Source organism: Lagopus muta, chromosome 5 (assembly GCF_023343835.1).
Source record: "Lagopus muta isolate bLagMut1 chromosome 5, bLagMut1 primary, whole genome shotgun sequence".
NCBI lineage: Eukaryota > Metazoa > Chordata > Aves > Galliformes > Phasianidae > Lagopus > Lagopus muta.
In genome coordinates, this window is record NC_064437.1 from 24285162 (window position 1) to 24298978 (window position 13817).

At 51.0% G+C, this 13817-nt stretch overlaps 1 protein-coding gene across 3 annotated transcripts in view; it reads right to left on the reverse strand.

The window, feature by feature from the left end:
- PBX1 (PBX homeobox 1) overlaps positions 1 to 13449 on the reverse strand; it is a 108202-nt gene extending 94753 nt beyond the window's left edge. Inside the window, exons 1-2 of one of the 3 annotated variants that reach the window (XM_048944448.1) lie at positions 12987 to 13449; positions 10742 to 10815 (exon numbers count right to left, since the gene is read on the reverse strand). In XM_048944448.1, coding sequence (XP_048800405.1) covers positions 10742 to 10815; positions 12987 to 13177 — 265 coding nt within the window. In that variant the 5' untranslated portion in view covers positions 13178 to 13449. The remainder of the gene's footprint in view (positions 1 to 10741; positions 10816 to 12986) is intronic. The other 2 variants (XM_048944450.1, XM_048944449.1) reach the window with 2 other exon arrangements.
- Positions 13450 to 13817: the final 368 nt, after the last annotated feature.

Here is a 13817-nt window from a genome sequence, read left to right on the forward strand (position 1 = left end):
GCCCCTTCCCAGCAGCACGGACAGGGCTTGAGCTACTCTAGCCCTGGGCCAAAGGGACCCTTGGAAGGGGCCCAAGAAAAGCTGCCTGACAGCACATCACTACGGCCTCCCGGAGCACTGACTAGGAGCTGGCGGGTGGGCAGAACACCTAACAGGAACCCATGGGCAGCAGGGAGAATATCACACACACCGCAGGGCCTCACTGCCTCAGCCCAGGTCTGCAGCCCTGATGGGAGAAGCAAACACAATCAAAGGGAAAGCAGAAGGGACCAGGACGAGGGGACTCGGAGCGATGGGGACTTGCCACACACACCAGCAAGGCTCAGGACCCGAGCAAGCAGTTTCCATTTTAATCAGCAGACAGCCTCCTGATTAAACAGGAGCTCAAAAATTATTCTAATGGAGTTCCTTTCAAACACAAACCGCAGGGACCTCTCCTAATTGTGCAGTTCCTTTCTCAATCACAGCCTACGTATAATAAGGCAGGTCTGTCCTCCGCCCTTGCCTACAGCCACATGCCTTGATATTCAGGATCCAGCGAGCTCCACACAGGCCTACAGCATTCTGTGGCCAAACCACACCAATGAGCAGGAGGGATCTTCCAGCAGCTGTGGTGTCCCTGCTCATCACAGGAGAGCTAGACTAAAAGACCTCAAAGGGTCCCTTCCAACTCAAGCAGTTCTAGGATTCAATTCACTCGAGCTCTGTACCTCCATCTCCCCTCCTTAACTAAGGCTCCAAGACATGCCTTCTGCAAGCACCAGATCCCAAAACCAAGCAGTTCTAATTGGGGCCATCAAGACATGAAGCACCACATGCTACAGCACTTGCTGTCTGCATGCAGCCTGCTTGCTATTTGCCCATGGAGCACCTCAACATTGCCAGGGACTGTTTCCAAACCCTAATCAAACACTGCAGAAAAGGGAAAAGAAAGCCTGTCCTGCCATCAGCATGGACTTCGCCACCTTTCTACTGCACAGTAACAGCCTCAGATTCATTTAAGGATCAGGGACTTCCTCTACCTCCATCCTTCTCTGTATTTTATCTCGCTTCACATTATATGTGGCTTTTTGAGGTAAACAATCTCCTTTTGCCCCAGGATGGTCTTCCTAAACCTCCATCACACTAGCACACATCTCACCCCTGTCCTCCTTTTGTCACTCCAGGCATCACTCTGCTCCCTTCCAGTGGCACATCTCACCCCTATCCAAATGCAAATACAAGTCTTCCACAACAGGAAAAAATAAAATAAACATAACACCTGTAAACCCAGACTTGGTTACCAAATTGATCCATCACCACAACAAAAAGAAAGAAACCAAGCAGGCTCAGAGCTCTGCAGCCTGGGCCAACAATGATCCACCCAGCATCCAACCCAGCAGGGCCCAGATGGCAGCATGGGCACCATCATGCTCCATAATGCGGTTTCCCCTCCTTCTGCTGGGTGGAAGACACAGTGCCTAACAGCTGCTCCCACCGCTGCCTGCTGCCAATAATGAACAGCAGAGACAAAAGATCACTTTTGCCCCGTGACCTTCTCTGCCATATTCCCCCAACCCCTCCAAAGCTTAAGCGGCCCAGGTGCGCAAATGTTACCGAATGCCCTCGCCAGAAGGAAAGTAAATTCCAGCCAAGCAGGGAAATGCCAGCCACAGTCAGACCTCGAGAAGTGCAAATAGCAGCCAGGGACCTTCGGGAGAGAAGCAGCCCCAGCCCAGGCGCTCCTCCCGATAATCCTTCCAGGGACACTTCCACCAGCAGCGCCCAGACCAGAAGAACCACGTTTAACTATTTCAGGGAGAGCAAAATATACATATATTGAAATGTGTTACTGTGCTACATGACCTTGTGGTCAGTGGGGAACAGGATTGTGGTGGGGCTTTGCAGAAGCCAGCACTGCTTGCTCCAGGCAGCAAGCCTATGGATAAAAGGAGATGCTTTGCCTCTCTGGGTGCACGCAGAAGGCTCTGTGCCTCCGAACGGAGCACCTGTATCGGTGCTATAAAGTTAAGGAGCAGCCTCTTCGGGAAATTCTGTGTGAGGTACAAAAGGAAAAGCAGGCTGCTAAGAGCTTGTTGAGCAAAGCGCTTCACGCTGCTTCATTTCACACTGCTGAAAGCGTAAATCAGGGAATCGCTCCTCGGATTTTTCTCCATTAACAAAGTATATTGCAAGTCCCCATCGCCAATACTGATCGGTACGTCACATCTGCTGACCAGCTCCAACAGCCAGGATTTTCTAGGTGATAATACATCCCCCCCAAAACACCACCCCTGCCACCTGCTCCCTGCACTGGGCACGTGCAGGCCCCTCAGTCCTTAGCAGGCAGCCTGGTCACACGGGAGCAAGTGCCCTGCTAAGAAGAAAGCATCAACTTACCAGGATAGGTTGCATCCCAAGCTACCAGCTCAGAATCAATGACTCTAACAACTTCCAACTCATTTTCCTTAACCTGTAGGCTGAGCCTTTTGTATAGAGATCTGCAATACACCCCATACTAATCACAAGTTTAAAAAAAAAAAAGCAATGCTCAGGACTGAGTCAATACATTTGCAACCTTTCTAAGGATAGAGCCTGCTCAAGTTAAAAGCTGGAGACCAATCCACCCAGAGGTGCAACCAGCAGGCGCCAGGTATTGTATCATTCCTAACGTTTCACCTGAAAATCACAGTGCGTGAGAAAAGAAGGAGCTGTGTAAACAAGCAGACGCACACCCACAAGCAGCTTGGGTTTTGAAACATTAATGCCGAAACGAGAAAGGCACGTTTCCGAGAGTTGTAGGCAGATTCACTTTCATTTTGGCTTCAGCCCCGTGCATATCGAGTGTCAAAGGAGAGAGTCGTGCTGAATTAGAAAGAAAGAAACCTGCACTGCGGAAACGTACGCAGGATTGGGACCGCCGAAGTTAGGAAAGGAGCAGCAAGGAACAATGCACACTTAGCAACTGGAACGGTATTTCTGCCGCTTAACCTGCCACTGTTAATTTTGCTAATCGACATCACTCTGGAATTTGAAAATGTTATCCAACCAGGAGAGAAACTTGATTTTCCTCTTCTGGTAACAAGGAGAGGCAGGCCAGCCAGGCTAGGCCAAATGTGTAGTTACAAAACGCCATGCAGAGAGGGAGAGAGAAAAGCAAGGAACCGAGTTTCTCAGCCTGGACTCAGAAGAGAAACAAGTCCAGCCGTCCGCAACAAAGTCAGGCTGGGTCCACTTGCAGCTCTGTTTGCTTTACCGTCAAGACGGAAGTAAAATGGCAAAGTTATTTCAGCTTGTTGCGACTCCTGGCAGCACTGGCTGATCTGAGGGGTTTCAGTTGATCTGTATATTTTTAAGAGGGTGGGAAACAATCCTTCAGGCTCAGGGCAAGGCAAAAAGCTATTTCGGGTAAGGCTTCTATAAATAAAAGGCCGTGCAAACTGAACACGCTGGACAGGGCGAGGACAGTGACAACGCACGGCTCTCTGGGTGTCGGAGGGGATCGCTGTGATCTGCTTCATCAGCTCCCCAAAATGCTCCTCAGTGTGCATGGACCGGGGACAGGCAAGGCCATACCCCAGCACAGCGCTGCCAGCTCTAGGGGAAGCAGCTGGTAAAGCACAATCTGTATGCAGAGGTTTTCCCAGCCAAGCCATCGCCTGGATTCCTCCTTCCATTCCCCAGCTCTGCACACCAGAAAGCTATTAAGGGCTGGGGAAGGGAGATTAGCAACCACCAACAGAAGGCGAGCAGAGAAGAGGTGACTCTACAGGGAGGAGAGCCTGATTTAAAAACACAGCTGAGACAACAGAAGCACCTTAAGCTGCAAGATCCCCTCCTAAAGCCCATTTTGGGGTGTCCCTATTACAGTCAGCTAAGCCCTCTGAGAGACCAGAAAGCTGAAGATGGCGTTCAGGGTCAAACTGCTATGTTTTACAACAGGCAGCAGATGTGCAGGCTTGTCCCTGGACCAGAGAATGGCCCCCAGTCCTGCAGCAGGGCACAAGGGGCTCTCCCCACCCAGCACACCCCCTTCCACAGCTTACACATGGCTGCACGACTGCAGTCTCACAGGATCACATTGTTCTGACTTTAAGAAAAAAAAAAAAACAAAACACACAAGGGCAGGGCTTGTGAGCAAGGCCAAGAGATATAATTCTTCAGCGCCTCCCATCCCAATTCCAGCCCAAGCAATGCCCCAGCAGCTCCCCAGCCCGAGCACTGCAGCATGTGAAGGCCTTGCTGGTGGCCTGATAGCTCCACGCATAATAATGTATGCAGCCCACAGCATCCCCAGGCCACGGCTTTCTGCAATTTATATCCATAGTGCCCATCACCTTGTGTTATTTAAGCCAATTGCTGGGGGAAGCAGTGCCCCGGAGACAGTCTGTATGCAGAAGCTGACTGCCCAGCCTTTCAAACCACTGAGTTGGGTGGTTGGGCAGAGGTTGTTATATTGGCACCTAATGCAACCTGGCAGCATTTAGGCATCACGTGCTACTCCAGACTGGCAGTCAGGAGGCCTGATAACATTCCCAAACAGCTCTGCCACCCTCCTGAACACTTGCCAGGGCAACCAAACCCGGACAGTTTCTACGTGGATGTTCAGGGGAAACCAAGGTTCACAGGCTGAGGTGGGGAAAGGCCCAGGTTTATTAGATTATGGACTGTCCCCATGCAAACAGGGATGTATTGATCCAGCCTGCAAACACCTGGCAGGGAATAAAAGCAGCCCCTGAGTATACAGAAGCTGCTATAGATTATTAACCAGATCCACTGCTGTAAATCACATTACCTCCTTCAAAAGGCCGAATCAGGACCGACTTCCCTTGTGTTAGGTGCTGTACAGGCAGGAAAGCATATATCCTAGCTGTGCAAGGGAGTGTTCCTTCTGGCATCCAGAAGCAAAATATTCAAACGGGACTGGGGAGCCCTGTAGGAACACGCTGCTTCCCCCACACGAACCCCAAAACCAAGCATAGAATAAATTCACTGCCTAAGGAAACTGCCCTAGGAATACAAGGGAGCAAGAAAAAAAAAAAAAGGAAATCAAAGAGCTAGATATATCTCATTCATCTGCACACAAACTTACCCCCTGCTCCTGCCTGGAGAGCTTTATTTTGCACCAGCTGCATGCATTGCAAACAGCCCCTTCACTGCACAGAGCCAACAGCACAGGCTCCCTGCATCCCAAAGCACCCTAAGTCCAAACACAGGAAGAGAAAGAGACAGGAAAATGCTTAATACAGCTTCTCAAAAGATCACAAAATCCTCTGCAGAGCTTCAACAACAGAGAGCACAGCAGCTCCTGGATTAAAGAAAGAGCTGGGAAATGAGGTGCTACACCAGCGACAAAGCAGGAATCCCTTATTTCTCTGTTCTCCCTGCCAAAATCTCCAGCTCTGATTCAGCAGAAGCACGAATAGCAGCATAGCCTAGTGCATCTCACTGCAAACAAAACCATTTACATTTAAAACACCGCCCTGCTCCCCTAAAGAATTGCTGCATGCAGTAATTTCCTTGTGACAAGGGGGAAAAAAAAAAGTGGAAAAAAAACCATGATGAAATTGTATCAGAGTTTCTCTGCATTTTGTTTACAGCTGCTGCCCTCAAAGCCAGGGCCAGCACACAGAGCACGAGCCTGCTAACAGGAATAAATCCAACATTTGAGACCGTTTAGAAAAGCTCTGCTTGCAGACAGTCAGCGCTCAAAGGGGGAAATCCCTTTGCAGCTCTCAAATAAGGGAACTAGAGCTGTTTTCCCTGGAGAAATTTAGGCCTGAAAGATCTTCCGAGTTTCTCGTTTTGAGCTACACAGCCCAATAACAGACCCTCCTTTCCCAGACTGGACTTAACCACAGCATCTTGCTGCCAAGAGCACTCACAGGGGGGTGGGCAGAAACCCATGGGATGGTGAAAACCCCTAACATGTCATTAAGAGGACACCACCATTAGTTGTTAAACGAGGTTTATGTGGGTGTTTTTCCAGCATTTGCCCCTAAACCAGGGACAGGAAGATGTGTGGTGTAGGGGGTTCAGCCCCTTGCCTGCAAGCAGCTGGGGTGGGGGGCTCAGCAGCCAACCCCACAGGCCTGCAACCACAGGGAAGTTGATTCGACACCAGGCACCCCAAATAAAACCCAACCTCAGAACAAAGACCTCACGTTTGGGGAATTCTCTCCCCAAAGAGCACGGAGCAATAAGGCCCAGCCATGGCCTCGCTGCACTGCCTGAGGGGAGGGGGCGAGGAGCCTGCTGGCAGCCCCCGCTTCCACCTCCTGCCCTGGTGAATTGCAGGAGGCCAATTTTGATTAAACTAATTAAGCCTGCTCCGTTCAAAGAGCTCCAGCCACATGCTACCAGGGGAGAGGGAGAAAATACGAAATTAAAAGGAAGAAAGAACAATCTCACTGCAAGCACGCTGCTGCGATGCTACCCGTCCTCCACAGGCCCTGATGGACAACATCTTGTTCGAGGAGGAAAGCTCAGAGAAAGCACTCACTGCTTCACAGATCCCACCCCACAGACCATTCCCCACAGATGCAGCATGCTGCTGCCCTGTGAGTCACTGGGTTGTACTGGAGCCTTCCCATTAAGGAGACTGGTTCCATCCCCACACCTGCCCCAGAGCGCGCCTACTCCCCCTGCAGACACACAGCCTGACCCCCTCAAGCCAACATCTCCCAGACACCATTTCCCTCCCATACCATCATCCCTATCTTTCAACCCTTTCAGATCATCCCTATCTTTCAGCCCTTGCACATCCCCTTCCCTTCAAGGCAGTGGATTTCTGGAAGCAATTTACCCAGAGTTGCACAGAGATTTCCCTGCACACACAGGCCTTACTCTCAGCAGGGCAGAAAGGAGAGGGACAAAACATTCTGCTCTTCCTCCATAGGGACCCTCAGACCCCAGGGATGACCAGCCCCATGCAAGGCACGCTGCCTCTCATCCCGTGCCTCCGCTGTAGGGGTTTCAGGGGCAGGAAGAGAAAGAAACCCCATAACGTAATTGCTAGATTAAAGAGAAACGGCAGGCAAGGATAATAAGAGAGGTGTCAGAAGTGAAATACAGTAACAGACATTTAAAAAAAAAAAAAAAAAAAAAAAAGACTACAGTTCTGTGATGGGGGTGTTAATTGAACACAGAGCTGGAGAGAACAAAGGGGTGTTAAAGAAGAAAAAGAAGGGGGAAAAAAAATCCTGCCTCCTCCGAAGATCTGATTTGAGTTAAGTTTGGTGAAGATAATGCACGGGGAAAGGTAGCTGAGAGGCACCTTATATAGCTATTATGTTCTAAAATTAAAGAAACAAACCCATTATTCGACAACAATTGCACGGCTAATCAGTGCTGTCTATAAATATTCCACTTAGTAAATTCCATCCATTGGCTGTATGCACGCTTTTCTACTCAACTCTAATCCCTGCGCTGCAGAAGGGCTGCGAAAAGCCAAGCGGGGGCTCTGAGGGAGGAAGTCAGGGCCTTGACAGAAGTACCGTGCACCCTACGCCCTCACCTCCCCCAAAAGAGCAGAGAAAGTGCAACGATAGAAAAAGCTCTTAAGGAGGAGGAATGAGATTAAGCAGCCCTACATCCTGCGCTCGCCTCTGCCGGTCCCCAGCAGTGCGATGGGCGCTGGAGGCTCGCAGCCGAGAGACGCTGCTGCATTTTGACAGCAGATATTTTCCAGTTTGCCATCCAAGGACCCCACGTCTGCACGCCTTGCCTGCTTCTTCTGCTTAGCTATTCTGCTCATGCAGAGAACAGCTTAAAGAAAAGGGAGAAAAAAAAAAAAAAAAACAAAAAACCAACACAAGGGAGGGGGGAGAGAGGACAGAGAGTCAGAGCCCCTATCCCTCCCTGCCTTCAAACTTTCTATAAATCCACAACGCAATTTCCGATTTCAACCCTATCGACGGAGGAATCGATTGTACTCTGGACAACAATGCCTCCCGTTTCCATAATTATTATTCCAAAAAGCCAGCCAGCCATTTGAAGGCAGTCCTGCCCCTCCAGCTCATAACAAAGCAGCCAACTGCAAGTGAACGCACACCAAATGAGCGCCGGCAACTCGCGCCGAGATCCAAGCGGCGATTCTTTCCCTGCATGCTTCCACCCGCACCGATGCTCCCAACTTTTACTACTTCTAAACAAACATCACCCAAAGGAGAGAGCCTGCAGATAAAATGCAACCAATGGGTTCCAACTGCTGAGGTTTAGGAAAGAAATTAGAAAATGATTATAAGTGCTTTAATATAATTGAAGGGGATGAGTGCAGAAGGGAACTCTCCGGCCAGTAAAGACAACCTCTTTTTCTGCAAACTTTATAGACACTTTGGGTTTGCTCAGGCAACGTTAGCGCTATGAAATATTATCCATAATGCTGCGAGAGACGGTGGTAAAGTCTCTGTAAGGCTCTGGAGTCACTTAAATCAGGCAGCGGGCAACTGAGCAAACGCTACCGCACATCACAGCGCCGGGGGAAGCTGCACGCAGGCACTGCCAAAAACCCCTCAGTGCCCACCGACAGCATCTCCAGCAACGCAGAAAGGGAACCCAAAGGGGAAGAGTGGAGGGAGAGGTTGGCTCAACTTACACAGCACTGCTTGCCTGCACAGACCCCTGCGACCAAGGGGAGAACGCAGGGCCCTCGGCCCCTGGAAAAGCAGGCGAGCCTCCTGCCACTGCCGGGCCCACCAAGCAATAATGAAAGAAAAATACCATCTGGTCGTTTGCTCGTTGACAAAGTGTGACTTTTGGGGATGCAGATGGGGGAAAGGGGAGGAGGTTCCTTTAATTTGCAAAGCAAAATTCACCATATCCAAGGGGAGATAAACTACGCTCCAAGAGCCACCTCCACTCATCCTCCTCAGAGCCTGCCGTACAGCAGCAGTGCATCCACGTAGCCCACGCTCAACAGCAGCAAACACAATTTTAGAAGTGTAAGACAGCCCCAAACCGCACCTGGACATCACTCATCCCCAACAGCACAGCTCTGCTCACCACCTCTCTGGGTTTCACTCTGCTAAAGGGAAGGAACGCACACAGTCCCCGTGCCTATCCCCAGCCCATAACTTTGAGTGCCCTGGCACCAGAGCTGGTCGCCCTGCCAAACAGTGCCACATGCAGCACCACACACACGTCAGCAAACATTTTCTATGCTTAAAGCAAAATAAAAGAAGGAGAGGAACCCAACGGCTTCTTTTTCGGAGGGTGGGCACACAGCAAAAATCCTAAAAAAACAGTCATAAAATGTATTCACAGTCTCCACCACTTTACACACACCATCAACTCTGCAGAGGTTCCCCTACAGAACCCATCGCGTGCTTTTGTGCAAACTACATAACGAAGGGCTGCTCGGTGAGGGCTTGGAGCTGAATGCCATCGTAGGTGCTTTGTCTGTGCTACAAGCTGCACAAACAACGTTTAACAATAGTCCCCTTTAGTCATTTCATATATATTGCAAGAGTCAAGTAATTGTATTTTCAATCAGCTGCTCACGCTAGGAGGTTTCATATATATTTAAGAAAAAAAGAAAGTAAGACCCAGACTCAGGTTTCCAAAAGCTGTTCCCCTTTTATGTGTAACTATCAATGTATATCAACCGGGCGCGCAATCATATTTATTGTCACTTTCATTCATGTCATGCCCTTGCTTATATGGTTTAGATATGAATTATTGACTGTTACAGTCCTCATTGTAAAAGGGGAGGGGGGTGGGAGCCGAATACTTTGCCGTGTGCTGAAAGCAGGCAGCTGAGAGCCCGCTGAGCACCTCCGGTTGGCTCTGAGAGGCATTAGCACAAGTCAGCCCTCCACATTGCGTTCCTGCTATTCCCTATTTCCACCCCCCACCCCTTCTCTCAAGCAAAAAGAAAAGAAAAAAAAAAAGAAATTTAAAAAAAAAAAAAAAAAAAAAAAAAAAAAAGGATTCCGGCAAATAAATAAATAAGTGGTGCATGTTGCTAAATGTCCTTCCCTGAGCATCTGTTGTTTAAGATCACCCTTGATTGATGACTGCTATTTTTTAATTGTTGCTTTTAAAATTTAAATGCCCCCCTGGGATGTGTTATAAGTGTGTTAGTACATGGTAGGAGGTCTGGAAAGTGGGAAACGGCAGAGCCAAGGCTCTCATGTCATTAGCTTCTTTAGAAGCCTGAGAACACCCCATGTCATAAAACAACAGTACCCTAAAGTAACTAACAATCTAATATATTGCTTTCACTGAAGGCAGCTGACAACTTGCTCTTACATGAGCTGGGATGGATGATTGGCAGACACGAGCATTTTAACCCTTTCTTAAAAATTATTAAAACAAAAGTAAGAAACCTTTAGGTCTACCTCAGCATGAATAGCAGTAAAACTGCACTGTTTTACCCCCGCACACAACACTCTGCAGTCAATTATTTTTTTAAAGCAGTGCCATGCTTTAAGGAAAAAAAAAAAACAAACACAACAAAACAGCAAAGCAAGAGAGAAACTGCACCGTTTTCCATTTTTCCCTCCTCTCCCCCCAAAAAACAATGAATAAGAAGAGGCTCCACAATAGGAACTAAACCACACTATTCTCCCCGGCAGACACAAACCACATCACTCGAGTCCAGCGCCAGAAGCACTGCATACCAGGGAGTTGTTTCTCCCCACTTAAACACTCCCACACACGGATCAGGGCTGGGGGGGGGGGGGGTCACAAACTTTGTGGAATAACACCTTCAAAGAGCAGAAAGAAAAACAACGTGGAACCAACGGCGTGCCTTCCCTACCTGTTTTTTCTTTGATTTCACACAAGACATTAAAAAGAGCCGGCTTCATCCTGTGGCAGTTTAAAGCGTGTTTCCTGCAGAGAAAAGGAAAAAAAGGGGTGAGGTTAGGATGTCACACAGCCACAACTTTCCCAGATTCACAGCAGCTCCTTGGTGTACCCCAGAGGGTGGGGGGGGATGTCTGGGGCAGGGCCCTGCTAGGACCTCAGGGACGCGGCACCAGAGTGGCCAGCAGCCATCTCCCCAGTGGAAAGGGGAGAAATGAGGCCAATTTTGAATGGCTTTGAATACAGCATTTGCTACTGAGCAGCTCTCGAGGCAAGCTGCTCCCCGAGCCAGGAGGCTCAGAAGCCAGGCTTGGTTTAACTCTCATTCACACACACGCAGCGCAGCAGCGGGCTCACTCCATCTCCCACCTCCAAACTAAAGCCAGCCATGTGTTTCATCCTCATCCTGCAAAGCAGAAAGGAAAAAAGTCGCCCCTGCTTTCCCCCCAGTGCTGAAACATCCTCTGCTGAGAGCTGTCAACCCGGGCAATTTCAGCGCCCAACTTGGAGCACCGACACACACAGCCACAGGCACGCGCGCAGATGGAGAAATAAATCCGGCTCTCCGCGCCCCTGCTGCACTCCTTGCATGCACTCAGCTTCTTTGCAGGTGCTAGGGTTGAATTCCTTGCAATTGGGGCAGGAAATATTTACAAAACCAGCCTGACGTTGCTGGGAAGCCGTGGCACTGCGCTCAATGCTCCCTCCTCGAAGTCGGTGTTGCGGGGCTGGCTGCTCTCCGCCTGCGGGTTTGGGGGAATGGAGAGCTTTTCGGGGGTGGTTTTATGGACAGGTTTCACAGCCCGCTGGGTGCCTGCAAAGCAGCAACGTGGGATGGCTGTGGGTTCCTCCTGCAGCCGTATGACGGCTCGGCCGAGGGCTGTGTTGTACTAAGGGCTGCTCCTAGCAGGCGCCGGTTACGGGATTTCTGTTTACCAACCGAAACAACACGCGAAGCCGATGTGAACATCTGGCAAACATTCACACCACTTCCCCCACCACCCACAACATGTTGGGAGAGATTTATGCGGCCGACGAAGCCTCCCAAAGGTGGATAACCTCGCGGGAGCCATGGTGTGTGCCTGTATCAGATGGGAGCAGGCATTGGGGTGCACAAATCATGTAAGGGCACCAGAGGGGCCCTCCCACAAATCACACTGGGGCAGAGGTCGAGTACCAAACTTAAGGAAAATAACAAGAAGAGAAAAAAAAGCAGCAAAACACCCCTACGATAGCCGGATGGGTGCAGGAAATGCAAAGCCAAAGATCTCTGCTAAATAATGCGTGTTTGGCACCTCTGGGGAAAAAAAAAAAAAAAAAAAAAAAAAAAAAAAAAAAAAAGTCCTATGAGGATGGTGCAGGAACAGCCCAGCAAGGCAAAACCTTGCCACCTTATAGGGCTGCTCTGCTCCAGGTAGTTGAGTTGGATTGGTTTGATGAAGCACCCTAAATGCTCATAATTCCCACAACTTTCAGGAGGAGAGAGCTCTCTCTGTCCTCTGTCCTGCTCCCAGGAACGCTGCTGAGGGCACTGCAGGGCTGTGCTCCCCATGCAAGCCATCCCAAAGCATGTCTGTGGTTCAGTGCCTTCTCCAGCAGCAGGGATGGAGCAGCACTGCACTCCACGGCCCCACGCTGGGTGAACTCTGAGCGCACCCCAACACCACCGACCAACTCTTTCGTTACCATTATTTACCCCTCAAACCGTGCTTTTAGTTGGACGGGATTTTCTTCTCTCCCCAACTTTTGCTCACACCTCTGAAGCCGCACTCGGGAGGGTAGATCAGTCCACATACCCTACAGTCCTTCCTTTCCCTCTCTTTTAGAATACCTTGGGATTTACTGGGGGGGGTGGAATAAGAATATGGGAAGAAAATTAAAGGCAGAAAGGCAGGCGGTGCCAGCAGAGAAGCACGGCCTCGCCAAGCCGGCGCTGGGCCCCGCCGGGCAGCGGCACCGCGCTGCGGGAGCGAGCGGGCTGCGGGGAACTGCCCCAAAGTTACAAGAAAAGGAGGAAAAAAACCGCTTCCATCGGGGTGGGGGTTAGGAAATAAGGACGGGAAGCAGCCCCCGAGCCGAGGGGACCGGAGAAGCCGCCCTCCCGCCGCACAACAAAGCCGCACAAAGGGCTGCGAGCCGGGCTGCTTCCCCCCCCGGCACCCCCCCGGTAAACTTCCCCGCGCCCGCCCCTCGCTCACCTGGCCTGCGCCTCGTCCAAACTCTGGTCCGTGATGGTCATGATCTGCTGTAAGATGTCTCCGATGTCTTGCTTCCTGCCTGCCTCCCCCTCCGCCCCGCCTGGTCCATCCTGCATGTGCTGGGACAGGCCCGGGTGGCCCGGCATCCCCACCCCGCTGTGCGTGTGCATCAGCCGCGGCTGCTCGTCCATCTCCGGCCGCCGGCTCCCGCTCCGCCGCCTCCCTGCTGGCTGCCGGCCGCGGCGGCTGGGCTCCCCGCCTGGCTCCGCGCTTTCTTTTCTTGCTCGCTTTCTTCTTCTTCTTTCCTTCCCCCCCTCCTCCTCCCCGCAGCCTCTTCCTCCTCTTCGCTTTTTTTTTTTTTTTTTTTTTTTTTTTTTTTTTTTTTTTTTATTATTTATCCTTCACGCTGGCTTCAAGCTCGGCGGTGGAGAGGAAAAGGAGGAGGGAAAAAAAATGCATACACACACACACACACACAGACAGAGGGGGAAAAAAAAAAAAAAAAGCAAAAGAAAAAAAAAAAAAAAAGAGAGAGAGAGAGAGAGAGAAAAGAAAGGGGAAAAAAATCCCTTTGGTTGCTAGAGGAGGAGGGATGGAAAGAGGGAGGGAGGGAGGGAGGGAGGGAGGGAGGAGGGAGGGGGGGGTTCCGGGGAAGGGAGGGGAAACGGCGGCGACTCCGAAAGCAGGGCAGCGCGGCGCGGCCCGGGAGGCGGCGGCGGGGGGCGGGCAGGGCCGGCGGGCAGCGGCCGCCGCGGGGCGGAGCGCGGAGCGGAGCGGGGCGGCCCCCGCGATGGCAGCGCCGCGCCGCGCCGCGGGGCCGGAGCTCGGCGG